Source organism: Syngnathus floridae, chromosome 11 (assembly GCF_059516105.1).
Source record: "Syngnathus floridae isolate MCC-2025c chromosome 11, RoL_Sflo_1.0, whole genome shotgun sequence".
Lineage (NCBI taxonomy): Eukaryota > Metazoa > Chordata > Actinopteri > Syngnathiformes > Syngnathidae > Syngnathus > Syngnathus floridae.
The window spans coordinates 12,148,470-12,175,004 of record NC_142423.1 but is presented as its reverse complement, the minus strand read 5'-3'; the positions used below and the strand labels follow the sequence as shown (position 1 = coordinate 12,175,004).

The window sequence follows — 26,535 nt, the reverse complement described above, 5'->3', positions numbered from 1 at the left end:
TGTTGTTACATAAGGGAAGAAATGCAGACGCTCGGCTGCGCCATCCTCGCAACGCTGTCTTCATGACCTCAGATCCTGTCACACGAGAAAACAGGTGCCACCCTCTTACTCAATAGGCTTTTTGTGGCTCCCCTCGGGCTTCTTAGTATGATTTACCACCCGGCATTCAAGTTCACTTCACAGTCACCTCGCTTTGAGGAAACCTCAGCAAACTGAAATTCTTGTCTTTCGTGTTATTAACATACCAGCTGTCAAGTCTATTTTTTTTTTTTTTTTTTTTAATCAAGGTGCTTATCTTTGCAGTTACTTGCCGGCTTGGGATGCTGAGAAAATTTGTGGCGTTTGTATTTTTTTTTATCAACCAGATGTTGGGTTTGCAAGGAGCTTGTGGCATAACACATTTTATGTAACAAGGATCTGATATTGCCACAGGCTGTGAGATAGCAGTTCAGCTTTCTTGTCACATGCAGTCTGGTTTAAACATGCACATACGTCTCAATTTACAATACTTTGAGGATTTATTAATTGGATCGCTTTCCGGAAAATATTCATTGCTACTGTCGTGACGTTCATGTAACGCGTTGGTCTTGTGAGCCAACAATCCAGGACAGCTATTGAGTGTCCGGACAAGTAGGTCGGCTTGCGTGAGACGAACGACTCCTAATCTAATCACTTGTCTTAACAGATTCACATAATGTGTTGAATGTTCTTCAATTCGTAGTACTTGAGATCAGTCAAATGACCGCACACTGCTTCTCGAGTATATCTGGTGTATGCATGCGATGAGTACAAAGCTTGCCACCAGCCTTACACACAGATTTACAAAACGACACCTACGGCTTTGTACAATTGTAGCACAAAAAAGTAGGGCAGGTTCAGGTTCTCCTCTCCTCACTAATCAGCTTGCGGGAGCTGATGTAACAGTGTTAGCTCTGAGGCGGCGGCGGCAGTGTGCCTTCACTGTCACCACTCAGCTGATTACTCTTCTTATGTAAGGAGGGATTGTTGAGAAGAAAATAGGACAGAACATATGAAAAGCAACAGGTGACGTACAATGCCATTGAACGAGACGCTCCTTTGTATTGACAGCTATTCAACGGAACTTGTTCCGCCTCACCCCAAATCTGTGAATAACAAATGGCAAATGTTGGCCTTGTTGGAAAGGTTGCATAATTATTGTCCACATTGCTTACGTGGTTTGTGGTTTGGAATCACATGCACACACACAAACACACACAAAATCCTGTTAATGTTGGCTTCTGCACAGCTGTGTGCAAGCATGTGACCACGTGTGCAGCATGTGCAAATTTGAGAGTTTTTTTTCTTCAGCGGAGATTTAATATTTTGTTAAAAATGAGAAATAGGGACTTCATCTTAAATTTGTTATTTATGTGACCCTTAACATGAATTAGAGCTGAAAAATTAACTCTCATTCTGAAAAGGCTGTTCTGAAACATTTTGTTTTTTCGTGAGCAATTTATTTTGCCCACAAACACGTTTTGTTCATTTTTCCCCACACAGCGCTCATTCTATCAGCGTTTGACAGGCGATAACAAGTCCGAGAAATTCTTCAAGGTGTTCAATGAACGCATGAAGCTGGCCCAGCAGGAAATCAAGGCCACGGTGACTGTGAACACCAGTGACTTGGGCAACAAGAAGAAAGATGAGGAACCTCCCGACAAAGACACGCCAGCGCGCAACAAAGGTGAGCGGCCACAAAATCATACAATAACACGTGATTAAAAATTATTTCCCGTTTGAAGTATTTGACTGTTGTGGTTAGTTAAGGACGTGGCACTGGTGGCTGCGGTTACAGAGGAGGTGAAGGAGCAGCTGGTGGAAGCCTCAGCTGTCACCAAGAAGGCCTTCACAACATACCGTCGTGAGGTTGAAGCTGAAGAGCACCAAGCGGCAGCCGACAGCTCCTCCCTAGCAACTGCCGATAAGGGCCAGGAGGACGGCGAGATGAGTGTCATCATCACCATCATGCAGCCCATCTTGCGCCTCATGCAACTGCTGTGTGAAAATCACAACAGAGATCTGCAGGTCTGTCAAACACACACACGATGACCTTTCGCATAATTAAACTTTCAACCCTTTTTTTTTTTTTTTTTTTAATCTGCACACTCAGATGAGTAGAAATGAAACTGTTGAAAATAGGCACCGGTTGCAGAACTTCTTGCAGCTGTTTCCATGTCTGGTCGGTTTCAGTCTGGTTTCACTATGAGCTGGATGTTGTTGTTTAGCTCAAGTGAGCCACACTTCCTTCACGCATTGATTCTGCACCAAACAAAAAAAACATCTAAGCAATTTTATTTTGGCAAGAATTTTAATAGCTGTATCTGTTGCTTTGACTACAGTTGCACATTGTTTAGGGATTTAAGATCCTGTAGCCATCTTGGTGGTACAATTGGTCAAAGGAAAGCTCAGAACAAAACAAACGGTGATCTCCAAGCTATGATACAGTCTGAGGCTCTCATGGTTTTATTCTGTTCATCTCCTCCAGAACTTCCTACGCAATCAAAATAACAAGAACAACTACAACCTGGTTTGCGAGACACTTCAATTCCTGGACTGTATTTGCGGCAGCACCACGGGAGGTCTGGGGCTGCTCGGACTTTACATCAACGAGAAGAATGTGGGACTCATCAACCAGACCGTGGAGAGCCTCACTGAATACTGCCAAGGTCCCTGTCATGAGAACCAGGTGATCCACACCGAGTAGTTTAGTTTGGACTCCTTTTCACTTTCCTGAGTTCTTTAAAGGGAGTACAAAGTGAGAAGAAGTTATTTGTTAATCGAAACGGAAATGAGATCAACCAACATCCCTATTCCGGTGTAATGTTTACGACTAGTGACATGCCCAAATAAACAAGGCAGCACAAAGGCGGCCTTCAGCAAATTTGACCCGCAGTCAAGAAATGTGAGCCTCCTCCTCAGCACATGACCGGGGTGTGTGATCTCCAAATTGACATGCCTATCAGTCATGAAAGAAAGTGCCCTCGAGTGCTGCTTAAGCTGTCTTCAACTATATTTTTACACAGCAGATCCACAGGGATGTGCTTCTTTTTTTCCCCGAGCTCGATGTGATTCGCCAATTTCATAATCTTGTCAATGCACACTCGGATGAGAGGCAGTAATCTCCCTAAATATTGTTTTCTACAGGTAGTCTATTATATTTTCTCAAAACTTCTGCATGCATGATCCCCAAAGCTCATATGTGGGGAAAAGCCCAAAATAATTGCTTGTTCCACATGTAACGTGATAAATTTTAATTTTAACCGAGTTTATGCACGTGTCTTTCCTCGTTTGTCCTGTAGAACTGCATTGCGACGCACGAATGCAATGGCATTGACATTATCATCGCGCTTATCCTCAATGACATCAATCCACTTGGCAAGAAGAGGATGGACTTGGTGTTGGAACTGAAAGTAAGTCATGGTTCATTGTTTCATTTTTCATCCTGTCCAGCCACTCCTTTGATTTTCAATTGACTCTTGGTGTATATTGCTGAAATTCACGATAATAAAACTACTCTAAAAGGTACTTTGTCCCCCACAGAATAACGCCTCCAAGCTTCTTCTTGCCATTATGGAGAGTCGTCACGATAGCGAGAATGCCGAAAGGATCCTTTACAACATGAGGCCTAAAGAGCTGGTACGTGGTTCATTCAGTCCATCCAAATTCTCAGGATTTCTTCTGACATGATGTCTGTGCAGGTTGAAGTGATCAAGAAGGCCTACATGCAAGGGGAGATAGAGGTGGAGGAGCCTCAGGAGGGTGAAGACGGAGAAGAAGAACACTCTGCTTCTCCGCGAAATGTTGGCCACAATATCTATATCTTGGCACATCAAGTAAGAACACATCTGTGGGAACACACACACTCACATGCGTAAATACCTTCAGGCATTGGACCGTTTCTAACCGTTTAAGGATCGTCTTTAATTTGAAAAGCTGAATCACGTTCTCCAGAGATGTTTTGTTTGTCATTGAAGTTGGCCCGACATAACAAGGAGCTGCAAGGCATGTTGAAACCAGGAGGGACGTACGGAGAAGGTGACGAGGCGCTGGAGTTTTACGCAAAGCACACAGCTCAGATTGAGGTCTGTCCCCCGTTTTTCCGCATCTTCTGGATCGGGCTGCTGCAACCAAATGTTTCATGCTGTTCTGCTTCCGTTCAGATTGTCCGTTTGGACCGAACCATGGAGCAAATCGTTTTTCCCGTGCCCAACATCTGCGAGTTTCTCACTCAAGAGTCCAAACTCCGTGTGTACTACACCACGGAGCGCGACGAGCAAGGCAGCAAGATAAATGACTTCTTCTTGCGCTCCGAGGATCTTTTTAATGAGATGAATTGGCAGAAGAAGCTGCGAGGTACTCAAGAGGCGACTGGTAACGCCAACACCGTTCCCTGTGCGTGTTCCTCCGAAACAACTTTATTTCTTCTAGTTACACTTTCGTATGACTTCTTCTCATATCTCTCCGGGCCTTGATGAAAACACAAATATTGACATTGAATTAGCCGTTAAAGTTTTAGCGTCATGTCTTATATGGTGGCAATTCGGAAAGCACCACGTCCAACCATTGTTTGTTAATTGTTAGATCATGTTTTATTTCTGCACGTTACCTTTAGTGATTTTTACAATTTGTTAAATAAATATAAAATCGCTTTTTTAATATAAAATATTCATTTTTAACCTTTGACTCAATTAGGATAACAGCTATGTGGCCTCCCGGAGAGATATTAGTAGACACACCTTGCAAAACATGTTTGGCAAAACAAGATTTTTATTGCGTTTGAGATTTTAATAAGTGCTCAAAGTTGCTACTTTGTTCATGTTTGGATTTTTGCCTCGAGACACAAAAGGGCGTGGTCAGCTTTGTGGCTGATACAATACAATATATTTTTATTTATATTGCGCTATTGCCGTAACAACGTGCTTTTCTCTTCATAACTTTTATTGAGTTTAATTTTGTCTTACAGGACCAATATTAATATAACTGTGGTAATATCACAAAATATATGAGTAAGCCTTTGTTACTGTTAAATATAAATGATATGTTACTTTTGTTGACCCTCGGAATGATGTCATCAGTATATAAACCGAGGAGCGCCTTTTGTTACTCTTTAGTTACATGCATGTGTTGCGGCTTGTCCCATGACTGCACACAAAGCATGATCATTTCTTTGCTATCGTGGGAAGAGTACTACCTTCTTCCTACCAAAATGGAGAAGCACAAAAGGAGAGTGAATTGTTCCATTGATGCTCAGCCCTTGTCATGAATGACATCATTTGCTAAATTTCAGAAATCCCCCACCTTCAGTTCCTGTATTTTCATTAACCGGAGGTGGAGAGGGGGGGGGGTGTTTTGGGGTTTCATTGGCATGCTCTCCTGACTACAGTCTTAAGTCTGCAGTCTGTAATTCAGTTATTAAAACAATAATAATGTTCTTGATCAATCATTTCAGCCCAGCCCATCCTCTACTGGTGCTCCAGGAACATGTCTTTCTGGAGCAGCATCTCTTTCAACCTGGCTGTTCTCATGAACCTGCTGGTGGCCTTCTTCTATCCTCTGGAGGGCTTTCGTGAAGGTTAGCGAGCTCAGACTACAAATGCATTTTGGTAGTGAGTTTTTTGTTTAGAATGAGCAGACACAACCTTCCTGCTGTTTTGCTTCTATCCTCATGTTATGATGTCGGTAACAAAAACATAGAAATAGGTGGATTTAAAGAAAAAGCATCAGATGTAAAAATACAAATGCAAAAAGATGTAAAAATATTTTAAATAAAAAATAGAAGAATTGGCATCACTTTTCCAACATTTTGGTAGATTTTCTGAAATAACGTTTAGATATCTACAAGCGGTTGTTTTTGTCTTTGTGCTGGACGAGTTTATGTGTTTGGTCATGGTTCTTCCCCAACGTTTACATTTCCTGCTATGGTCAACACAGACTCAGCCAAGTGAAAATACTTTTCCATCGAAGCCAGAGTGGCCTCCTTCAAGCAGAATATTACAAAACTCCCCTTTTGCTCTCTTAATAGTATAATAACCGAGGGCATGTGCGAACCCGTGGCCATTAAAGCTTCTATTGTTCCCGAGCGAAGAGAAGACTCGCATTGTGATACTCGTGAACTTCCAATTGTTCAGATGTGGGGTTGAACGGCGAGATCCCCTTTGTTGCAACTTTCTCAGAGGACTCGAGGTTGTCGGAGTAGCTTTAGAAACGTCATACGGCTTGTCGTGTCAAAGATCCTGAAAGCTTTTGCTGATTATCGCACTTCAACCATAGTTTAATTTAAGTTCCTCCTCGGATTGTGTTTGGAGAAGAAATGAAAGGTCTCAGAATGTGTGTGACATCCAACCTTCTCTGTCTGCCTTTGCTGCCAAGTCAGTCCGAGCTACAATGCAGCACGCCGCGTCCATCCCCGGTGAATTCAGCTTGAGCCAAGTATATTTTTAGCCAGCCAGGTTATGTAACAAGTTTGCATCGTTTGGATCTGAGTGAGCACAGAGGCGAGAAGGAAACTCCCAACGGCAATTTATGTCACCTGGAGTCGATACGAACTTTTGTTATTTGGCCTCGTGGTGAAAATTGGAACGCTGTGTTACCATGGCACTGAGCATGTACTCATTAGTACACACAGTTTTTCTTTTTTTGGGGGGGGTATGTCTTAGCTATAAAATACTCAAGAGATTCTCAAAATACCACCAAAATGATTCCCAACCTTTAAGCACAGGCATGTCCAATTTCACGCCAGACCCAAGATCCTTTTTGAATAACAGAAAATTGTCTCCTGTCAAAAAAAAAAGTCTTAATGAGTGTAAAGTGTGACCGTTATCTTTGGTCATCCTCAGGAACCCTGGAACCTCATCTATCTGCCTTGCTGTGGCTGGCCATGCTGGTTTCTCTCGCTATTGTCATCGTTCTGCCTCAGCCACACGGTATCCGGGCACTCATCGCCTCGACTATCTTACGGCTCATCTTTTCGGTCGGCCTCGAGCCCACCTTACTTCTACTGGGTGGCTTTAATGTAAGCATGAAACTGTTTTCCATCCAATCATATCTGTACTAAAATCTAAACAATGTCACATTGCGCAATCGTTACCTTTGCGCGTGTTGTGTTGTCAGTTATGTAACAAAGTCATCTTCCTGATGAGCTTTGTTGGCAACCGTGGTACATTCACACGAGGCTACCGAGCCATGATCACCGATGTGGAGTTCCTGTACCACCTGCTGTACCTGATCATCTGCACCCTGGGGGTCTTTGTCCACGTCTTCTTTTACAGCCTGCTCGTGGGTGAACACACACAAACATGCTACCATACCCGACGACTGTACGCATCAAAAACAATTTTTTTTGTTTTCAGCTATTTGATCTTATTTATCGAGAAGAGACCTTGCTGAATGTTATCAAGAGTGTGACCCGCAATGGCCGCTCCATTGTGCTAACAGCGGTGCTGGCGCTGATTCTTGTCTACCTCTTCTCCATTGTGGGTTACATCGTCTTCAAAGACGATTTCATTTTAGCTGTCGACAGGATACCCAACAAATCCCTGGGTATGACTTCTCAATGCTTTTAATAACATTTTACTATTTATTGTCTCAATTTCAGTTTTATCATTACATGACAATATATTGTGGTTGTTTCTGTTTCTCATCTAATTCATGATTTAATTAACATCTAATTGTTTATATCATCAGTTGTCGTCACCAGTACATTTCTGTGATAGGTCAAACAAAAAAGAAAAAAAAAAAATCTTTTGGAGCTAATTCTACTGACGCTCCCAGAGCTTAGGATCTGCTGAGGTCACGCATGATAGTCTGATTTTTGTCTGGATTTTTGTATGACCTTAACCAAAGAACAAGCTTCGGGGTATTTAACAGAAGGGGTAACTTGAAGTTACCCATTGGTAAAATTACTGTATGAATCCTTTGCCTTCCAGAACTTGGAGCCAGTATTATGGGACAGTTCTTCTCAGGTGGTATGTGCCAAAAAGAAAATGGAGAAAACTGTTCTGCAGAAGCTCGTAAGTAGCGATCAAGGTCTTCAGCTTGTTTTGTGCATGTACCTAATTGTTGCCGGGTGAAATGGCAAGGCTCCTTGTTGTCTCGGGGGAATAAGCTTCAAACCTTAAATCGGGGCACGGGGTTTACAGGTCAGGGGTGGATGACCTTTAGGCACAAGCAAGTCAATGGGTCCACTCAGCGATGGCGCGAGCTTCCATTGGGAGAGGGACATGCATGCTACTTTCAAATTCTTGTATTAACCTCAAATCACTTTTTGTGAATCACGGGTGTCTGCTGACGTAGTTTTGGTGAATTCTCAAAAGCATTGCGTGTGTGTGTTTTTCTCGGTAGCTTCTCATGCCATCCAACCATCTGCAGTGGTGATAGAGGACAAAGAAAGAGCATGTGATTCCTTACTCATGTGCATTGTCACAGTCTTGAGCCACGGCCTTCGGAGCGGGGGAGGCGTTGGGGATGTACTGCGCAAGCCGTCCAAAGAGGTGCAGAATGGAAATGGTGTCGTCCAAATAATTCAATTTTCTTTTTTTTTTATGACGATTCCTTTAAATAAATCGTGATCATCGTCGGTTCTCTTCCCAAATGATTTCCATTGAGCATGACCCAATGTACAATTGGGTGCAAAATGTATGTACAATAAAAAAAAAAAATTCTCATGGGTTTACCAGGAGCCGCTCTTTGCAGCCAGGGTGATCTATGATCTGCTGTTCTTCTTCATGGTTATTATCATCGTCCTGAACCTCATCTTTGGTGTCATCATTGATACGTTTGCCGACCTGAGGAGTGAGAAGCAAAAGAAAGAGGAAATCCTGAAGACGACATGTTTTATCTGCGGTGAGTCGTCGTGGGCGGGCCTTGCAGCGTGTCATTTCAAAAATGTCGGGAAAAGTCGAAGAGGACTTCTGAACTTGATTCGGTTTTTATAAAATAAACTTTAAATGGCAAGTGTGTGCTGACTTTGAGGCAAAAGGGGCACTCAACCACGCGAAATTAAGCAATAGCAGTTTTGAGATTATTTTTTGGATCTCATTTTTAAATATCACAAAACCTGGCGTTTAAACAGAGCTTGCAGACTTTTAATATCCACTCTCTGTCTGCTCCAACCACTTTTAAAATGTTGTTTCCGATCCGATTACTGTCGGAGCAGAAGTAGCTTTCGCCGTGTCGTTGAGGTGTCGTGCCGCGCCATAACACCACACGCAGACGGCAGAGCTGATGCAGCGTGGCAAGCGTTTAGAAATGGGCTGCGTTTCTGGGTAGTGTAAACAAGCAAACGCCTCCGCTTCCCAGAATGACTGCTGAGTCACTTCGGGTGCTGCTGGGGAGGAGGTGGAGTCTGTTTTTAAGGGTATTTTTTATTTGTTCATTTCTCTTCCATCACTAAAGTCTTAATTGTTGACTTTGTAAGGTGACTGCTTGACATTTGAAAAGGCCAATAAACAAGTTTTTTTAAACAAATCAACCTTTGCACCCATTTTCCACGAGCATAATTCCGCCATGTTGGGAGCATGTTGTTTAGGTTCATCTGTCCTTTCTGGTTTCAGGTCTGGAGAGAGATAAATTTGACAATAAGACGGTCACATTTGAGGAGCACATCAAAGTTGAACACAACATGTGGCACTACCTGTTCTTCATCGTCCTGGTGAAGGTCAAAGACTCCACTGAGTACACTGGCCCTGAGAGCTACGTGGCTGAAATGATCAGGGTAAGCAATTTGAAATTGAGTCATCTGCAGCAGTTTTCTTTTACCACACAGTATTGTCTTGATTCTTTTGAAGCAGGAGTAGCAAATCAGCATTACGTAATCCCTTCCCCTTAAATTCTTCTCAAGTATTATTGCATGACTCGGCTTTGTGAACCGTCTGTGTCCGCCATACAATGTTTAATCCCGCTCGGCAGCTGGGCAACACACGCGCACACGAAAGAGTTAGTGACTGCAATTTGAACGATAAACATGTTTCGCTCAAACATCCATACTCGCACCCTGCTGACGATCCGACTCTCAAGTTCGGCCTCCTACTTTGGTTCATTTGATTCGGTGATGAAATAGACACCTCGGGAGAGAAGGTGGCGGCAAACAGACTACTCTGATAATGACTTTGATTGACGTCACTCGTGGAGGAGTCAGGGATGAAGTGTCACGTATACAACATGACACGATGACTCGTAAATCACTCATTGCCCTTTATTGCGCATGTGAAACCTGACATCTAATCTCAGTGCAGTAAATCAGCAAATGCAAAGCTTTTGCTGTTCCCCTAAATTCGGAGATATTTTGGCAGATTTTAGACAAATAGAGCCACCGTCCTGTGGGTTAATGTTTTTTTCTTGCCAGTTTAACCACAGAAGAACATGTTTCTGTATCACGGTGGCTTCCAAAAGAAGACAGGACTTGTCATTACCAGCAAATTTTTACCATAGTCTGAAGTCACATTTAAAATATTCAAGACTTTTCTTCTGCAAGCTACAATTTCCCACAATCTCACATATTTGTCAAGTAAATTTTCTCATTTACTTTTTTTTAAGAATATGCGCAGAACTGAAAGTGGGACACGTATTGCAATATAAAAAAAATTTAAAATACTGTATCCAAAGCGTAACATTCAAAACCAATATTTACACTGTTTGTATAATGAGGGAAGCTCTCAGCTGCTCTGCGTGTCAACACCTTTGCAACCACCCAGGCTTCGTTTACGTCCTGGAAGTGGAGCCTGCGCATGCCATGTCGCTCGGCCTTTCACAATGAGTGTATGCTACTCCTTATCTTAGTTCTGTGTTTTTCCCCTTCTCCACTGCTTTGTGGTGTGAGTACACACACACAGTTGTGCTCATAATAATAGCAGTCTAACATCACTAAATTGATCAGTCACAGTTTTTGCTATATTTTATATTTCTACATAAAACTTTTGGAGTTTAATTGGTCTCAGTGGCAGGTTCCTTTTTGTGCATTAGTTGTAATCGATGGCCTTTTGGCAGTGATGGGGGGGGTTTATGGGAAAAATGTGTTGAAAGGTCAAACCCAGTGACCCTTTCATATGACTCGTGGCTAATTTGGAGGTAGGTTCAGACGGCATGCATTTAGAACGCCACGTGGTGGTCAAGTCAGTCACAGAGGTCGAAAAGAAGCATGAAGGAATTCACCTAAACTGCCCTTTTGACCGTGCTGGCTTAAGTAGTCTAGTAAACGGGTCACCAATCTTTGTGCTACTTCTCGGCAACCGAAAATATCATATTTGCAAATCAGATGCATGCATGGCTGATCTTACCTGGCCAATTTTTCCATGCTAGGAGCACAACCTGGACTGGTTCCCCCGGATGCGGGCCATGTCATTGGTCAGCAGCGACGCAGATGGGGAACAGAATGAAATTCGAAGCCTCCAGGAAAAGCTGGAGTCCACCATGAAACTGGTGTCCAACCTCTCTGGCCAGCTGACCGAGCTCAAAGAACAGGTTGGTTGCATCTAGATACGGTTTACACAATTAAATATTCAAGTTTGGACAGCAAATGTCCATTTAAATGAAGGATGATGATTAAAAACAAACACTCACAAGTCACAGGATTGTGTTTGTTTTTACAACACAGTATTGCTTATTTGTGCTCTGTAGAATTTTTTTTTAATTTAATATATATTTTTGAAGCCATTTCAATGGGTTTATGTCTGCTGTAGCATTGCACAATTTTTTGCAGTCCTGTTTTTCTAGTAAACAGAATTGTACAACGGCTTTACCCTTAAAATGAGAAGCGCATGTGAGGAAGTGAATGTCACCGAGACTTTTTGACCCAGACAGGAGGAAATGATGGGCTTGTTGAACACGTGGCATGTAGAGAGTGCTTTTAATTTTAAAAAAATATATTAGAATTCCTTGGCTCACAATCACAGTGGTTTCATTAGTTAAATTCACTGACAATCCGTTTCAGAATGTCTAATTTGGCCGTGTTCATTTTTTTTAAACGAGAACAAATGATTCCAAATGCTCATGACCACAAAACAGGGTCAATGTGAATCCCAAACAGAAACAAAGTTAGTAAATCACTGCCAAAATGTTGGGCCTATGTGTCAAGGTGCAAATCCCCAACTACAAAATTGACTCTGAACAGAAAGTGCGCGTTATGACTCTCAGTAGCTGATGATTTACATGAGTCGTTTTCAGAATTTCATTTTGCATATTACGCAGCTTCCATCTGCCCTTCTCCTATGCGTCCTTTTTTTTTAGATGACCGAACAGAGGAAGCAAAAGCAGCGGATTGGCCTGCTGGGCCACCCGCAGCACATGAACGTAAACCCGCAACAGCCCGCATAGGCCCGAGAGATGGCGCCTGAAGCACCTCAGCATCAGCCTTATGTCCGGACACGGAAGCCCTTACTCTACCGACCAGTGTGAGTGCAGTCAATCGGAATTCGGTAATCTAGTTGCAGTTTTAATGTGGAGTGGAGCTCTCGCTACTTTGTGCAGATCTCACTCGGAACACTGACACCTACCCAGCTCACAAAAAGTGTTTGTGCCAAATTTTTTCGATGTAATATCACACTGGGTTTATCCATGCGTGTCACTTGCAAATTGGGGAGGGTTCAGTTTCATTCCCCTCCATTTTAAATCAGGTTTCTATTTTAGGTCAAACAAGCAGTATTACTTGTTTTTTGTATTTTGTGCAATATATAAGATTAAATATAGAACCTCATGTGGATGTGAGTTCCACAAAACATTGTATTTTACAGTTGACCTGTATTCTGTGTTTAAGTCTCGCTGGATAAAATAGGGACTTGATTTCGATTTTACGTACGTAACTGTTGCGATTATGCTGTATTTAATAAGTTAACTGCCTGGTTTTTTTTGTAATTCTGTATTTATTTAAATTAAGTGTACCGCACTTAATAAGAATGTATTGCAAAACCATGCCGTGTTTTCCTTCATCGGTTTAAATCCAAACGCCATTCTCATTCATATCGATCTACGGTATTAGAAAGATTTACTTGTCAAGTAATCGATTAATTGTCGACCCTGCTTCAGTTTACGGAACAGAATCACATCTCATTTGCGGAAAACGCACTCGCTTTGTGACTGTTCTTGTTCGCAAATTATTTCTGCTTGCACTTTAATTTTAATAAAGAAATAAGCAGTACAGAGGATGGGTGGGCGGATGGATGGATGGATGGACTTTTTTTTTACTGAATGTATGAATAGTTTAAGTTTATTGCTTGCCTTTGACTTTGTATAGATAAACTGATTGATTGAGAATACTAATTGTTAATTTATAGCATTGTAAGAAATAACTAAAGATCAGGGCAATGCCATGTTGTATATTTAGGTAGAAATATCTATTAAAATGAATGTATTTATCCTTTACGTTTCCTCTCTGCTGTTTAGTGTATGTATATATTTATATATATATATATATATATATAAAAAAAAAATATTTTTTTTTTTTTTTTTTTAAATCTGCTCACACGATCACACGGTAGTCTCGCCACAATGACTCATGTTGTGTTATGTACCATATCAGGAAAAAAATAGTTTTGTTATTTTTGTCAAAGGGTACCAGGTCAAAATTGAAATAATTTAGCTATTGCTTATGAATAAAACAATAGCGGCGTTTTTGTCAAACGGTAAACGGAGCTTGTCTTGTAACGTCACAGCCCGGTGTATCAACATGTTTTTAATCGCTTGCAGTTTGGATGCAACGTGACACGGAACAAGCAGGTCCGGTTTTGGAAACATGACAGCACTTCAACCACGTCGCAAAGTCTAGCGCGCTGCCAAACCCTCACACAACCACTTGGATGCGCGCCATGATTGACAAAATAACACGTGCTGTTTCATGCTGTACTTTGAAATCAACCCCACCCACTCTCCAAAATAAAAATAGTATAGTTTTTATAGCATTTGAAATTGGTTCATCATACCCCAACCCAACAAAATTATGCATTCCTCCTCAAATAAAGAGCAAAATTAATAAAAATGTTAATATAGGCTTTAGCGACATTTTGTACAATAGCAGCTATTAATAATTAATAATACACGTGGTTATATTACTGTAATCAATCATTAAAAAAGTATTATGTAACCTCTGCGACACACAGCACGAGTCAGTGTCGTGTCAATACAGTTGTCACGCCCACTATAAATTTATTTTTATTTTTTTATTCAAATCAAACGTTAGTATTTTACGCGCTGTGTGAGTTTTCCGTCTGCTGCTCTACTTTGTGTCTTTAATAATAAAGGGAGGGGGGGGGGGGTGAGGACAAAAGCTTGCACACTGTGTCCAGAGAGTCGGAGCGTGGTGGTACACGGGACTCGGCTCCCGTGGGACGCGATAGGCCTACTCCAGTAATAGGCTGTACTTAGCCTGCGCGTGCGTGCATGCGTGCACAGGCAGGAAGCAGCGACGCAGGCGGGGAGGGAGCAAGGGGGTGGATGAGGGGGAGAGCCCTTGAAAGCGCCGTCCAACACGTGAGGCTCATGTGATGGACTTCACAGTTGCACAGTGTGTTTGGAGACGAGGGACGTGCCAGGAGTCACAGGACTTGTTCCACACGTAGGCATCGAGCCACACGCCCGCCCATTCCTCGCGCACACTCAGTCGGACCAAGCAAACCAGACCTTGGTCAGTCGTAACGGCGCTCCAGTGCGCACACCCAGAAGGAGACGAACGCGCGTCCCCCCAAGAGACGCACGAGATATTACGGAATTTCGGGGATATTTTTTTCCCACCTCGGATTGTTTCTGTTTGTTGTATGCTTTTAGTAATTTGACGTTTTGTATTTGAGCGACATGGAAGGAATTACCAGGGCGCAACCGCCACCCTTTGTGCCCAAATCTCCATCCCTGGATATCGCTGACATGCAGGGGTAAGGATTATATAACAAATGTTTATTTTGACCACATTTTAAATTTTGCCCATAAATGTAATTAACTTTTCTGCCTAAAGGATGGATTATCCAATGTACGTGTACAAGTCAAGAAAGGGACTAAAACGCGGCGATGAGAGCAGGGTAATGTCACGTCCCGAGACTTTTTAAATTTCTTTAATGAAAACTCACAAGAATTAACCTGAGCGTGTCACTTCTATCTGCAGGAGACCTACAAGTTGCCACATCGACTAATCGAAAAGAAAAGACGAGACCGAATCAACGAATGCATTGCTCAGCTCAAAGATTTGCTGCCGGAGCACCTTAAGCTTACAGTGAGTTTTATTTTACTTTGTTGCATGTCTCGAATCCGTGAAAAACACACTCCTTCTGTTTGTTAGAGGGAATGAAAAAGCACATTAGAATAGATTGTTTTCCAAGTACAACTATATTTTTGTGTAAGCTTTTTAAAATTAAAATGACATGATTTATCTTTATATATTTTTGTACTTATCATGTTACTTGAATTGTGTCAGGCGTCATGTACAGTAGAAGTGAATTGCATTGGATGACTTTGCGGGTGTTGGCGGCTTAGCTTCAGTTTGGCTGCAGACCGTGTTACATAAGAAAGATCAACATTCTTATCGAAGGTCTTCCTGTATTTAGACGCTGGGTCATTTGGAGAAAGCGGTGGTGCTGGAACTCACTCTGAAGCACGTGAACGCCTTGAACACCCTGCTGGAGCAACAGCAACAGAAGATCATAGAGCTGCAAAAAGACCTGCGAATAAGTACGTTTGACAATTATAGTCAAGTGAACCCCTATTGATGCAGCAGATATATTCCAGAACACGTGGTAGTAAAATTATGTAATATAGAGAAATGATAAGTAAAAAAAACACTTCCCCACAATTAAAATATGTTGACTGGATGTATATATAACGGATGTAGAATGACAGATACAATATTTGCATGGAAAATTAAATTTTGTTCATGGGAAACTTTAAATCGTGTGTGAAGCATGAGAGTAATGTTGTTGCCTCCAACTTTGGTCCAGGTGACCATGGCGGAGACGACCCAGAGGTCAGCGAGCAGATGTTCCGTTCGGGTTTCCACCTATGCGCAAAAGAGGTCCTCCACTATCTGGCTCGCCGAGACAACAGTCAGGACCTGACGCCATCCCATGTCATCAGCCACATCCACAAAGTCGCCTCGGAGGTCCTACAACATCAGAGCGACGAGCGCGTCTTTCAGAGTTCGGAGAAACTGAAGAAACCCGCCGAGCGGCCCTCCGGAGCCACCGAGGGCCCGTCCAAGAACTGCGTTCCCGTCATTCAAAGGACTTACCTGGGCGGGTTGGGCGAGCAGAGCGGCAGCGACACAGACACTGACAGCGGCTACGGGGGCGAGCATGACAAACGTGTCCCGAAAAGCCGGTGGTCGGACAGCCACAGAAAGGAGGGGGAGCTCAAGCGCAGCCCGTCCGAGCAGAGGCCTGATGACGTCGAGCACGAGGGCGGCGAGCCTCGGGCAAAGAAGTTGCGTTCTGACTCCTCTGAGGACGAAAGCCTTTCTGGTCCTCCGGCCGGCGGCCTCATGGCTTTCACGCCCAACCAGCACCCGCTCTGCCTCCCTTTCTATTTCATTCCGCCCGCAGCTGCGGCGGCCGCGGCGGCCTACCTGCCCATGCTGGAGAAGTGTTGGTACCCCGGCGGCATGCCAGTCATGTACCCAGGCATGAGCACCTCTGCTGCCAGCTTAGCCCCAGAGACCCTCTCCCCACCTCGAGTCATGTCCCAAGGGGCGGGGTCTCCGGTTCCACGCCAAAGCCCCACGGACTCCCCTGTACTCCACAAAGCTTTAAAACAAGTCTCGGCGTTAAACTTGGAAACCATAGAGTAAGCAACTTTGACGCCCACCCGTTGCATGACTCTGAAACACTGTGAATCCGCAAGAAGGACTGTGCACGAGTTTAGCAGAGACCTTCTTTGCTGCACTCTGCTGAATATCAGAGATTCATCCAGAATGTAAGGGACAGAAGATCCCACCCCACAACAGCTAGATACAGAAGGCTATATATGTTTAGAACTGTCCATTTGCACACACACACACACACACAAGTCTACGATGAATGTAAAGATTAAACAAAAGGCCCTTGTTCTTTTAGTAGATGCTGCTTGGACTCATTCGATCTGCTGAAGATCCAGGAATAACAGACCTACTATATTTTTTTTTGTCTTGCAACTTTACACTTTTTTAAAACAAAGTTCCTTTTCACGTTGACCACAATATATCACTCATCCACCGGCTGTGTGGGGAGATCAACTCATGAGTGTTTGTAAAGACTTCAGGGCGTTGTCACCGTTTGAGGTGTGTCACTCGTGATGCGTTGATGTGAGCATACTTGCTTTTATGATTTCCTTGTGACATCTGATTTATGCGCGTATCTAAATTGGTCTCCTGTGAAGTCGTGTCCTTTTTTGTTCATGCAACCCTCTACATTTTTATTTTTGATACGTGACCCAATGAGTGTATTTGCGTCGCCACCCGAGGAGGGATTCTGGTAGTCGTGCCGTATGCCAAGCGTGTAGATACGTAGTTGTTGTTTTCAACCCAACTTGTGTCATTTGTCAAATTCCAGATCAAACCAAGCCTGATTTCCATTCATGGTGTTGCCTTTGACGCATTTTGTCCAGACACACTGATTGATTTGTTTGCTTTAAAATGTCGTGTCTGTGGCAAAAAGTGAATGTAAAGTCGAGACAAAGTAGTTTTCTATAGACAGAGGTCCTTGGAATTTTTATTTTGAAATGTAACAGGATTGTTGGTAAGATTTTTGTAAAATATTATTGATATATATTAAAGTGATAATAAAGCTTTTTTTTTTTCCAACCTTGTGGAATCCACTGCCTTTTTTTTTCATGCGTGTTGCAGCCAGCCATTCTGACAGCTCTCCATAACAACACATGGTTACATAAGACTTACATAACCCATAAAGTAGTCAAGCGGCTGTAAATCAGTAGCATGTCTTAGATTACAAACTGTAGACTTATCAAATTCTCAAAGATGTCAAAGTGTGCTATGTGTAGAGGTCTTGCACTCATGGTTATGTCTTATATTTTATTTCAGCCTAAAGGTTAACATTATATAACATTTACTGAAAGAAAATTGTACTGCAATCCATACTATGGGTTAAGAACACAAAATAACTTCATGTTTTATGGCATTGTTATATTTTATTTATATATCACCTACATATCACATACATGCTGAATTAAAAAAAATATGGGAAGGGTTAGGGTTAGAGTTTATTTGTTGCAGTTGTTTCAGTAATAGTGTGGCATACGTTGAAAGTTTCAGACACGTGTGTGTGTACCCTTGTAACACTTATCCTGTTTTGTTAATTGGACGACACATCAATAACTAAATTCAGCGTTTCTCTCCACGAAGCACAAATCTTGGAACTTTAGCACCCTCTAGTGGGCATTTAGCGTACTCGGGCTAGTGATGTACATTCCTGTTCTTTTCAGTGAACTGAATCTTTAAAATCACTTCACTCAAAATATTTGTTCAAACGAGTCGTTCAACGAGTCGAATCGCGGTTGGGGTGAACAACTTTCTCGTTCAGGCTCAATTCTTAACCCATACTTTAATTGTGAAAAGCTCTAAACGGAAGTACCGATTCCCCGTCCCTGTTTGAAAACGCTTCCGTTCAGGCATAAGCGGCGTTCAGGGACCAGTACGCCTTCAGTCATGAAGCTGCTGCTGGCCAGAACGGCGGTGCTGCTGGTCGGACTGGCGGTGTCGTGCAGTTCGGACTTCGCCCCTCCCACGATCGACATTAACCTGGATGATGATCCACAAGTCAGATGGTTGCCGCTTTTCAAAGCTTTTGACTCCGACTTCCTCAAAAAAGCTGCTCAAGAGGTCATAGAGTAAGAGAAGGATACTGTTATATTTCACGACTTAATTGTTTGCAAGGAAATTATTATATGATAGCTATATTTTTGTTATTCATTTATTTATTGGCAATACGGAATTGTGTACAGCACTAAGACATTTACCTGTGTGTAACATGGCCTATGGGTGTGACCACACACTACGAGAATGAAGTTTTATATTTTTCACAAAGTTATGGTTTAATGATTAAAAAGCCACCTGACCACACACTACGAGAATAAGTTTTATATTTTGTATAGTTATGATTAAAAAGCTTTGCGATCTTAAAAATATATCTATGTGGCAAACTAATAATTGCCCTCAACAATTTTTCTCTTGTTATGGTTGTGTTAACCTTTTTTTTTTTTTCATTTTCTTGTCAGTTCAACAATTCCAAAATGGCTTCATAAAGTTCTTAGAGCTCTGGTAAAGGCCTCAGAGAAGTTCGTCCTTCCTAAACCTTACGGCGAGGAGATCCGTGGCATGGCGCCACATATTGGTGCCAGCCTCTCTGATATCATCTTGCTCAACTTTGCCTACGAAGCAACTGCGTATGTATTCTATGTAATTAAGATGTTGATATTATGTTTCACAACATAACATAATATTTTGCACTGGCAGATTCTGCACAAGCATTGTGGCTCAGGACAAAGCTGGAAACCTGTACCACGGCAGGAATCTCGACTACCCACACTCGGTTCTGAGGAATCTTACTGTCAATGTTAACTTCCGGAAGAACGGAAAGGTATGTACATGCGATCATAACGCAGGCATATTTTTTAGGACGTCATTCAAAATAATTGGAGTGCTTGAACTGACCTTTACAAACCATTTCAAAATACGCAGTTACAAAATGTGACTGCCGACAAAGTCTGTGTCAAAAGCTCAATGGAATCAATCCCGTGTAGCCACATCAATTCTATAGTCACCTCTGGAACCCTCAGGTCAAAAACATTGAGCAATGCGTTGCAGATCTCTTACAGTGGAACCACATTCGCTGGCTACGTGGGTCTATGGACAGGACAAAGTCCATACAAGTTCACCGTCTCCGGTGATCAGCGAGGTAAGACCGCGCTTCTTCCGCTGGCCTGAAAAGGTCAAATTGTGTTAACAGTAGAATATTGCTTTGTGTGCATGGCAAGACAAGGGCCACTGGTGGGACAATATGTTTTCAGCTTTCATGTTGAGGAGAAGCCCAGTCAGCTGGCTGGTGAGAGAGGTGAGATGAGGAAAGAGCAGAGAAGCAATTATGGTGGGATCTGGTATGTAGAACGCTCCCGAATGCATGGCGGAATCCTAATTTGGTGTTTTTTGGTCTTCTGTGCAGACTCTAGAAGAGGCAGAAGACTTTGAAGATGCTGCCCTGCGCCTTTCCAAAATTCCCATCATCACAGGAGTCTATTACATCGTGGCTGGGGCGCGGGCAGGGGAAGGCATCGTCATCACAAGAGACCGAACGGGCCCCGCGGACATCTGGCCATTAAATCCACTGCAAGGAGGGTCGGTCTCGTGTGAGCCCTCCACACTCTTCTTGTTGTGTTTGTTCATTGATGTTAGCCAACTTTTGCTTGTTATTGTTTGTTTAGATGGTTCAGAGTCGAGACAAACTTTGATCATTGGCGTCCTGCTCCAGCCAAGGACCATCGAAGGTGAGCTAGGTGAAGATAAATGCCAACATACAACAACTATAAAAAAAAACAATAATAATAATAATAATAGGCGGCATGGTGGGGCACTGGTTAGCACGTCCGTCCCACAATTCTGAGGATGCGGGTTCGATTCCACCTCCTGGCCCTCCCTTTGTGGAGTTTGCATGTTCTCTCTGTGCTTGCGTGGGTTTTCTCGGAGGCCTCAGATTTCCTCCCACATCCCAAAGACATGCATGGTAGGCCAAAGATGTGAGTGTGTGCCTGGATGGATTGTTCATCTTTGTGTGCCCTGCGATTGGCTGGCAACCAGTTCAGGGTGTCCCCCGCCTACTCCCCGAGACCCCCGTGGGGGCAAGCGGTATAGATGATGGACGGATGGACGGATGGATGGATGATAATAATAATAATAATACGGTACACTATCATCTCGTTCCTAGAGAAGCAGCAGAAAAAGCAATGAATGCAACTGGTCAAGAACATATCAATATGTCTTCACTTTATCAGGTAAGTCAGAACAAATTAATTCAATAATTAATGGTAAGAGAAAGAATGAAACTCGTACCACTGTCTGTCAACAGGTATTGTCACTGTCTCCAGTGTGTAATAGGTAAGCACAACACGTGTCCATCAGACTCGTTTTCATTCTTGTGACAGTGCATTTAATCACCGGGGCAACCGGGAATGAACACCAGCTAACTTTGCCCTTTGCAAATATTTATTTTCTTTCGTTGTCTGTTGTTTCAATCATTTCACAGCATTACAGTTTATACAACAACAATGAGTGCAGCAAGCCCTGAGAAGTATACCACACTTGTCAGACCGCCGGTATGTTCAACAGATGGATGTTTTTTTTGTAAGAGACAATGCACCGCGCACTAAATCATATCTTCTTTTTGAATATCCTACAAGGACTGCCGCATGACTAATTGACCCCAAGCGCTTCCAGTGGTTCGTGAAGTGGAACTGTGATTTTCCCAGTGTCTTACTGGAGAAGATGAGCTTTTTTTTTAAACACCTTATGTAGCTGCAAATTAAAGAACCCGTCTATTCTGTGATCATCTGCTGCACACCACAGCTATGAATGTGGTCATGTCATCTGAGATTTTTTTTCCAAATGGCACAAGTCACCAACTATGACCAATTACAGATGTAAACAATGTGCTTATTGTTTGAGGAATTAAAAATGAAAGGACTGTTTGTTGTGGTGTGTCAGTTTTTATTAAATACATATAAATAAATATTTTCATTTGACTTGGGGCAGTTCATGGATTACAAATTGAGGGTTAGGGTTAGCTAAAGAATTAGCATCTTTCCGCTAACTCGTTAGCCTGCCCAGTACTTCTTGTTGGTGACCGTTCTTCGCGGATTTCACTTATCGGGTGGTTTTTGGAATCAACTATCCGCGAGAAATGAGGGATTACTGTATGCCATTCTCCGCACGAGCAAATGAAAATAGATTTGGGAAACTGGTGGTCATGAAAAACCTATTAGTACCTCACGACAACATAAATTTGGGGTGTAACAGGCCTGCAATAAAAACATTTTTAAAAAAATCTAAATCAGAGTGGATTCACGGGAAGGTAGAATTTCCCATTTCCAAGCATCACTTGAACGCAACTGCAAATCACATGATGCGCAGGAGCAGCTTCCCACTTCCGGTGTGGATTGCTACTAACCTACAACTCACGTCAGAATCGAAAGTCGTCTGGATTGTGACCAGCGTGACATCCAAGATGTTGGCTCTCATCAACAAGCTTCTGGACTGGTTCAGGTCCCTGTTTTGGAAAGAAGAGATGGAACTTACACTCGTGGGACTTCAATATTCCGGGAAGACCACGTTCGTCAATGTGATCGCTGTAAGTCGCTAACAAACATGCTCTGTCAGTGTGGGCCCAAGGCTGTGGAAAGCTTGCATGACAAATGATTTAAGTTTAATATACAGGTTATTAATCAGATATGTTATGTCCACATTTCCACACCCTCCAAAATAATGAGTCGACTGCAACCACAGAGCGCAATGTTGGCTTACGCCCAAATCCGGTGTTTGTCTCCTGTCGAAGTTGACAGACGGGGGCGCTTCTTGTAATCGTCACGTGGATGTTACTGCTGGGTTGATGTTGTCATACTGCATAAGCAACGCATGCCAACATCATCCACGAGCACAGCATTAAAAGCATCCATTATTGCAATCAGTGAGACTTGATTGGATCCACGGGCCTGTATTCGTGACCAGGGAAGTCTCCCTGGAAATCGATCATCATAGAATTAAATCGGGTGGGATTAGTAATAATAGCATGTATGAATTTATTCCTAGCTTGCCGGTTCATTGCACCTTTGCATAAAGTCGTGTTGGGTGCAAGGTGACTCAACAGCAGCATATAAAAAATCAATTTGAAAGATCATTTTGATGCTGACAAGCCCTCTTTTTGATTGTTCTGAACAGTCGGGCCAGTTCAGTGAAGACATGATTCCTACAGTTGGATTCAACATGCGGAAGGTCACAAAAGGCAATGTGACAATAAAGGTAAGTGTGTGTAAACTAGGCTAGCAGGATGTTTTGTATCCTACACGTGCTAAAAGTCATGTGACAAAGGGCGGACTATGCCCCCTAGATTGTATTTGTGATTTAATCTTTTTCACAAAGATTGCAGTCGACTGCAATTGCAAACTTCTTTGACTTGCAGGCTAAGCTTGTACCACAACACACTATTTCTGCTATTAAAAATGGACTTCTTGTCTATTTATTTTGTTTTTTAGAATAATATCTCAAGTAAGGAATTAAAATGTTAATGAACAATAAACTGCTACTAAATACTTCACAGTTTCTGACCCTTAATTTGAGCCATGAAAACCCCTCATATACTTGGAGCCCTTTAAGATAACGACTGATTTATACTTACATTTACGTTCTTAAAATATTTTTTCTCTCCAGATTTGGGATATAGGTGGACAGCCCCGCTTCCGAAGCATGTGGGAACGCTACTGTCGAGGAGTCAATGCTATTGTGTAAGTGTGTAGGCACTTTGGGTCAGCATGTGTTCCTTTTTAAATACATTTTTAGAGCCTTAATATTTCTGCTGTTGTTTTTCTTGGTCCACATGCTCATTGCGTTGTTCTTATTCAGGCAAATTGTTATTTCAAGTAACTACTAAATGTATTTCATCTTTTTTTTTTAATTTATTCTTACAGGTACATGGTAGATGCAGCAGATCGAGACAAAATCGAAGCATCCCGAAATGAACTCCACAACTTGTTGGACAAACCGCAACTTCAAGGGATTCCGGTAAGTTGGCGGATACGTCGCTCTCTGGAATGTTTGAAAGATGAACTGGTACTCAGGTGTTTGCGTACCCGTGTTGTGCACTCCACCCACAAAAATAAGCATATTCGATCCTTTCCGTCCTTGTTTTTCAGGTTCTCGTGCTCGGCAACAAACGAGACCTGACCGACGCGCTGGATGAGAAGCAGCTTATTGAAAAGATGTGAGGAACATGTCAACACACGTCATGCTCTATGGTCACAGCTTGCTTGTTTTGTTCTGCCTGTTGGATTTGAAGCAATCGAAAATCAGGGAATGTGTGACCGTTCACTGTACGTAAGAAAAAAAAAAAATCCAGTATTGTCTGCTTTCCTTCAATAGGAACCTGTCAGCCATTCAGGATCGGGAAATCTGCTGCTATTCGGTATCCTGCAAAGAGAAAGACAACATAGGTAGGTCATGCCTTTGTGACCTTCCCGGAGCCTTTCCTTTTGGATTGTGGCAATCACAAATATCCCCACGGCAGATATCACGTTGCAGTGGCTCATCCAGCACTCAAAGTCGCGGAGAAGCTGAAGGTGAGAACCGCAGCTGCGGCCCGAGCGCCCCCCCCCCCCAACACTTGCGAATCGTCCACGGTCATCCCTTCAACTGCCTCTGTGAAGTACTTCAGTTCCGTCCGCCCACCCGCCCGCTGCCGCCGCAACACGCCCGCGCCGCTGCTCACGACTCTCGTAGCTGTGTCGTCCTTGTACAGCACCAGTAGACCAACTCTTCTTTGGAGGCCTGAAATGTTCTCAGCGCGAGAAGGTGCATCGTTCATGCCCGTCATGCCTTAGCGCCCGTCTTCGTGAACGTTTTCCTCGGCACAGGAGTCGAATCTCATTGCCGTGTTTTCGTTCCCGTAATTCTCCCTCGTCGCATCACAAATTACTCCAATCTGCTTGGCGTTTACAATGCGGTTGTGGTTTTGCCAAATGAAGTTCATGCCTTCAACCACCGGTCGCAGCGTAGCCGTAATTTGCGGAAGGTGGCCAATTAGCTGAAAGGCTTGAATTCGAGTTGGAACAAAGATGAGTAAAAGGTGAAAATAATGAGCGCTTGTTGCTGTCTCAGGCAGAATTAGGCCTGTTGAGTTTTAAGTGCCTTTTGGCTGAGCGAGAGCTCCAATTAGACAGCAGTCATTGCCCAAAGCGATGTCTAATGCGCTATTATGAAATCATGGCAGACAGATTTAAATTCTTTGATTATACACCAACCATTCAGTCTGGAGTCTTGTGGGAAAATGCAAACAAATTGAGAACATTTCGGCCAGTTGTTGCGTTTGAAGGCCTCTTACCTTTTGTCTAGCTTTCTATGTAAGTGACAACTAACAGATCTTTTTATTTTGAAAACAAAAAAATATCGCGGAGGTAAAATGGGTGCGGCTAAGTAGCTGGTTTTATAATCCTTATTTTGTCCAGGTTCAATAACAAAGCAAGTGTCAGTCACGATCAACAGGGGGGAGTCACAGAGAGCAAACACGCTCGACGATCATTTTGAGTCTCGCGAAAAGACGGATTGATTGTCGTCTCCAAGACCGTTTTCTCCCTTTTATCCACGTGACGCTTGAATCATTTCTAATCACCCGCTCCACGTTAGCCGCTCGGTTACTATCTCCAACGGTGGCCTGGATGGCATTTGTTCATCGGCCCATCTCGTGTGTCCAGTCATCACACGCTCCCTGTCGTCATGTCGTCCTGTTTATTGGTGATGAGCAGAATACTAATTGTCAAGTGTTGTGACTGCAGCAGAAGTGAAGGGCCGTCAAGTCGGGTCAACTGGGAGAATAAAAAAGCTTGTGTAATATTATAACAATTTGCATGTGCTAATATTATTCATATTCATTTGCAGACTTTGTAAATAAGCAGTTGGCATTTTTATTCCAACAAATGCTCCTGTAGATGTCATGCCTTCTTTCCATGTGATTGCTAATAAATTTGTTCTTTTTTTTTAATAGGGTTTCCACGATTTCGTCTTTTCCGGTGTGTTAAATTATTCGCCACGAGGTGGCAGCAGAGTATCTTGAGCTTTTGCACAGCTGAAAACTAAGTAGCCACAAGTTTGTGTTGAAGGTCAAGTTACTACCACAGTGCATTTGTTACTGCATTGCGCCAAAATGTGAGCTTCAGTCAAACTTTGGGATCATTATCTTCAGTAAATCACTTCAGCGGCAAAATATGGTAAGTAGTAATTCACACTCACCAGCTGTTCTAACAGGGCCACATTTGAATGTCATTTCTTAACAGCTGCTGCCATTTAATATTGTACGTCAATGTTGGACTTGTGGACGGATGGCCGTGTTGAGAGCGTGTGTGGTTTGCCGTTGTGGTGACCACACGGGATTAAAACGTGCTTCCAAATATGCCGCGAGGATTTATGTGGCAAGCAGGTCGTTGAGTGACCTGAACGTGTGACATGTCGTTAATATCGCCACACTCCATTACAAGAGTGCTCATTATATAATGTGTATTTCACACGTTTTTTAACTTCTGCCTGCTTCTGATTTGACTAAAGACTCAAATTGAATTCAACAATTTGTCCTGGGATGCAAAAGTGTTTTCAGCAATGGAGATGTTTTGCATTTAACTTGTTGAATGAATACTTTGCGGATAAGACATTTAGTGCTCCAACACTGACGGGCCTCCACAAACACCTCATAGAACTTGCTGTGAGAATTTGTCACTAATCACCATGTGTGGAATGTTACAGGGTTGAACTGTGTGGCCTATCACCGACCTTAATTAACTGTTGTACTCTCTGTGAAAAACAGA

General features: G+C 42.8%; 5 protein-coding genes across 22 annotated transcripts in view; all 5 read left to right on the top strand.

The window, feature by feature from the left end:
• Positions 1-13,374, top strand: part of itpr1b (inositol 1,4,5-trisphosphate receptor, type 1b) — a 31,224-nt gene extending 17,850 nt beyond the window's left edge. For 6 of the 12 annotated variants that reach the window (XM_088389680.1, XM_088389682.1, XM_088389677.1 and 3 more), the window contains 18 exons: positions 1,522-1,705; positions 1,784-2,046; positions 2,507-2,707; positions 3,321-3,431; positions 3,562-3,657; positions 3,720-3,854; positions 3,996-4,103; positions 4,182-4,413; positions 5,471-5,593; positions 6,858-7,033; positions 7,132-7,296; positions 7,371-7,560; positions 7,947-8,030; positions 8,362-8,510; positions 8,697-8,862; positions 9,573-9,733; positions 11,317-11,478; positions 12,244-13,374. In XM_088389680.1, the coding sequence (XP_088245806.1) occupies positions 1,522-1,705; positions 1,784-2,046; positions 2,507-2,707; positions 3,321-3,431; positions 3,562-3,657; positions 3,720-3,854; positions 3,996-4,103; positions 4,182-4,413; positions 5,471-5,593; positions 6,858-7,033; positions 7,132-7,296; positions 7,371-7,560; positions 7,947-8,030; positions 8,362-8,510; positions 8,697-8,862; positions 9,573-9,733; positions 11,317-11,478; positions 12,244-12,330 (2,793 nt within the window). In that variant the 3' untranslated portion in view covers positions 12,331-13,374. Of the gene's footprint in view, positions 1-1,521; positions 1,706-1,783; positions 2,047-2,506; positions 2,708-3,320; positions 3,432-3,561; positions 3,658-3,719; positions 3,855-3,995; positions 4,104-4,181; positions 4,414-5,470; positions 5,594-6,857; positions 7,034-7,131; positions 7,297-7,370; positions 7,561-7,946; positions 8,031-8,361; positions 8,543-8,696; positions 8,863-9,572; positions 9,734-11,316; positions 11,479-12,243 lie in introns of those variants that run through there. The other 6 variants (XM_088389684.1, XM_088389678.1, XM_088389681.1 and 3 more) reach the window with 5 other exon arrangements.
• A 1,091-nt stretch (positions 13,375-14,465) lies between these two features.
• Positions 14,466-17,767, top strand: bhlhe40 (basic helix-loop-helix family, member e40). Its single transcript, XM_088390573.1, has 5 exons — positions 14,466-14,876; positions 14,957-15,020; positions 15,104-15,211; positions 15,543-15,666; positions 15,933-17,767. Exons 1-5 carry the CDS (start codon positions 14,800-14,802, stop codon positions 16,775-16,777), a joined length of 1,218 nt encoding a protein of 405 aa, XP_088246699.1. The 5' UTR covers positions 14,466-14,799; the 3' UTR covers positions 16,778-17,767.
• An 825-nt stretch (positions 17,768-18,592) lies between these two features.
• On the top strand, positions 18,593-21,660 carry LOC148391146 (N-acylethanolamine-hydrolyzing acid amidase-like). Its single transcript, XM_088390851.1, has 11 exons — positions 18,593-18,810; positions 19,198-19,365; positions 19,436-19,559; positions 19,787-19,877; positions 19,957-20,033; positions 20,142-20,314; positions 20,401-20,463; positions 20,901-20,967; positions 21,042-21,070; positions 21,219-21,288; positions 21,373-21,660. The coding sequence occupies exons 1-11, from the start codon at positions 18,629-18,631 to the stop codon at positions 21,391-21,393; spliced, it is 1,065 nt and encodes a 354-aa protein (XP_088246977.1). The 5' UTR covers positions 18,593-18,628; the 3' UTR covers positions 21,394-21,660.
• A 436-nt stretch (positions 21,661-22,096) lies between these two features.
• arl8bb (ARF like GTPase 8Bb) lies at positions 22,097-25,718 on the top strand. Its single transcript, XM_088389297.1, has 7 exons — positions 22,097-22,319; positions 22,907-22,987; positions 23,396-23,469; positions 23,653-23,746; positions 23,878-23,945; positions 24,104-24,174; positions 24,249-25,718. The coding sequence occupies exons 1-7, from the start codon at positions 22,197-22,199 to the stop codon at positions 24,296-24,298; spliced, it is 561 nt and encodes a 186-aa protein (XP_088245423.1). The 5' UTR covers positions 22,097-22,196; the 3' UTR covers positions 24,299-25,718.
• Positions 25,719-25,803: 85 nt separating this feature from the next.
• sema3fb (sema domain, immunoglobulin domain (Ig), short basic domain, secreted, (semaphorin) 3Fb) overlaps positions 25,804-26,535 on the top strand; it is a 44,675-nt gene continuing 43,943 nt past the window's right edge. For 5 of the 7 annotated variants that reach the window (XM_088389291.1, XM_088389295.1, XM_088389290.1 and 2 more), the window contains exon 1: positions 25,804-25,944. The gene's annotated coding sequence lies outside the window, so the exon portion shown is untranslated. The remainder of the gene's footprint in view (positions 25,945-26,535) is intronic. The other 2 variants (XM_088389293.1, XM_088389292.1) reach the window with 1 other exon arrangement.

What these genes read in the sequence shown, in the direction of transcription:
- bhlhe40 (XM_088390573.1), top strand. Translation starts at nt 14,800, where the DNA reads ATGGAAGGAATTACCAGGGCGCAACCGCCACCCTTTGTGCCCAAATCT. An exon ending in GATATCGCTGACATGCAGGG is followed by an intron (nt 14,877 to 14,956) that starts GTAAGGATTATA and finishes TTCTGCCTAAAG; the next exon opens with GATGGATTATCCAATGTACG. An exon ending in CGGAGCACCTTAAGCTTACA is followed by an intron (nt 15,212 to 15,542) that starts GTGAGTTTTATT and finishes TCCTGTATTTAG; the next exon opens with ACGCTGGGTCATTTGGAGAA.
- LOC148391146 (XM_088390851.1), top strand. Translation starts at nt 18,629, where the DNA reads ATGAAGCTGCTGCTGGCCAGAACGGCGGTGCTGCTGGTCGGACTGGCG. An exon ending in TTAAATCCACTGCAAGGAGG is followed by an intron (nt 20,315 to 20,400) that starts GTCGGTCTCGTG and finishes TTGTTTGTTTAG; the next exon opens with ATGGTTCAGAGTCGAGACAA. An exon ending in CCAGCCAAGGACCATCGAAG is followed by an intron (nt 20,464 to 20,900) that starts GTGAGCTAGGTG and finishes TCTCGTTCCTAG; the next exon opens with AGAAGCAGCAGAAAAAGCAA.
- arl8bb (XM_088389297.1), top strand. Translation starts at nt 22,197, where the DNA reads ATGTTGGCTCTCATCAACAAGCTTCTGGACTGGTTCAGGTCCCTGTTT. An exon ending in CGTTCGTCAATGTGATCGCT is followed by an intron (nt 22,320 to 22,906) that starts GTAAGTCGCTAA and finishes TGTTCTGAACAG; the next exon opens with TCGGGCCAGTTCAGTGAAGA. An exon ending in AAGCAGCTTATTGAAAAGAT is followed by an intron (nt 23,946 to 24,103) that starts GTGAGGAACATG and finishes TTCCTTCAATAG; the next exon opens with GAACCTGTCAGCCATTCAGG.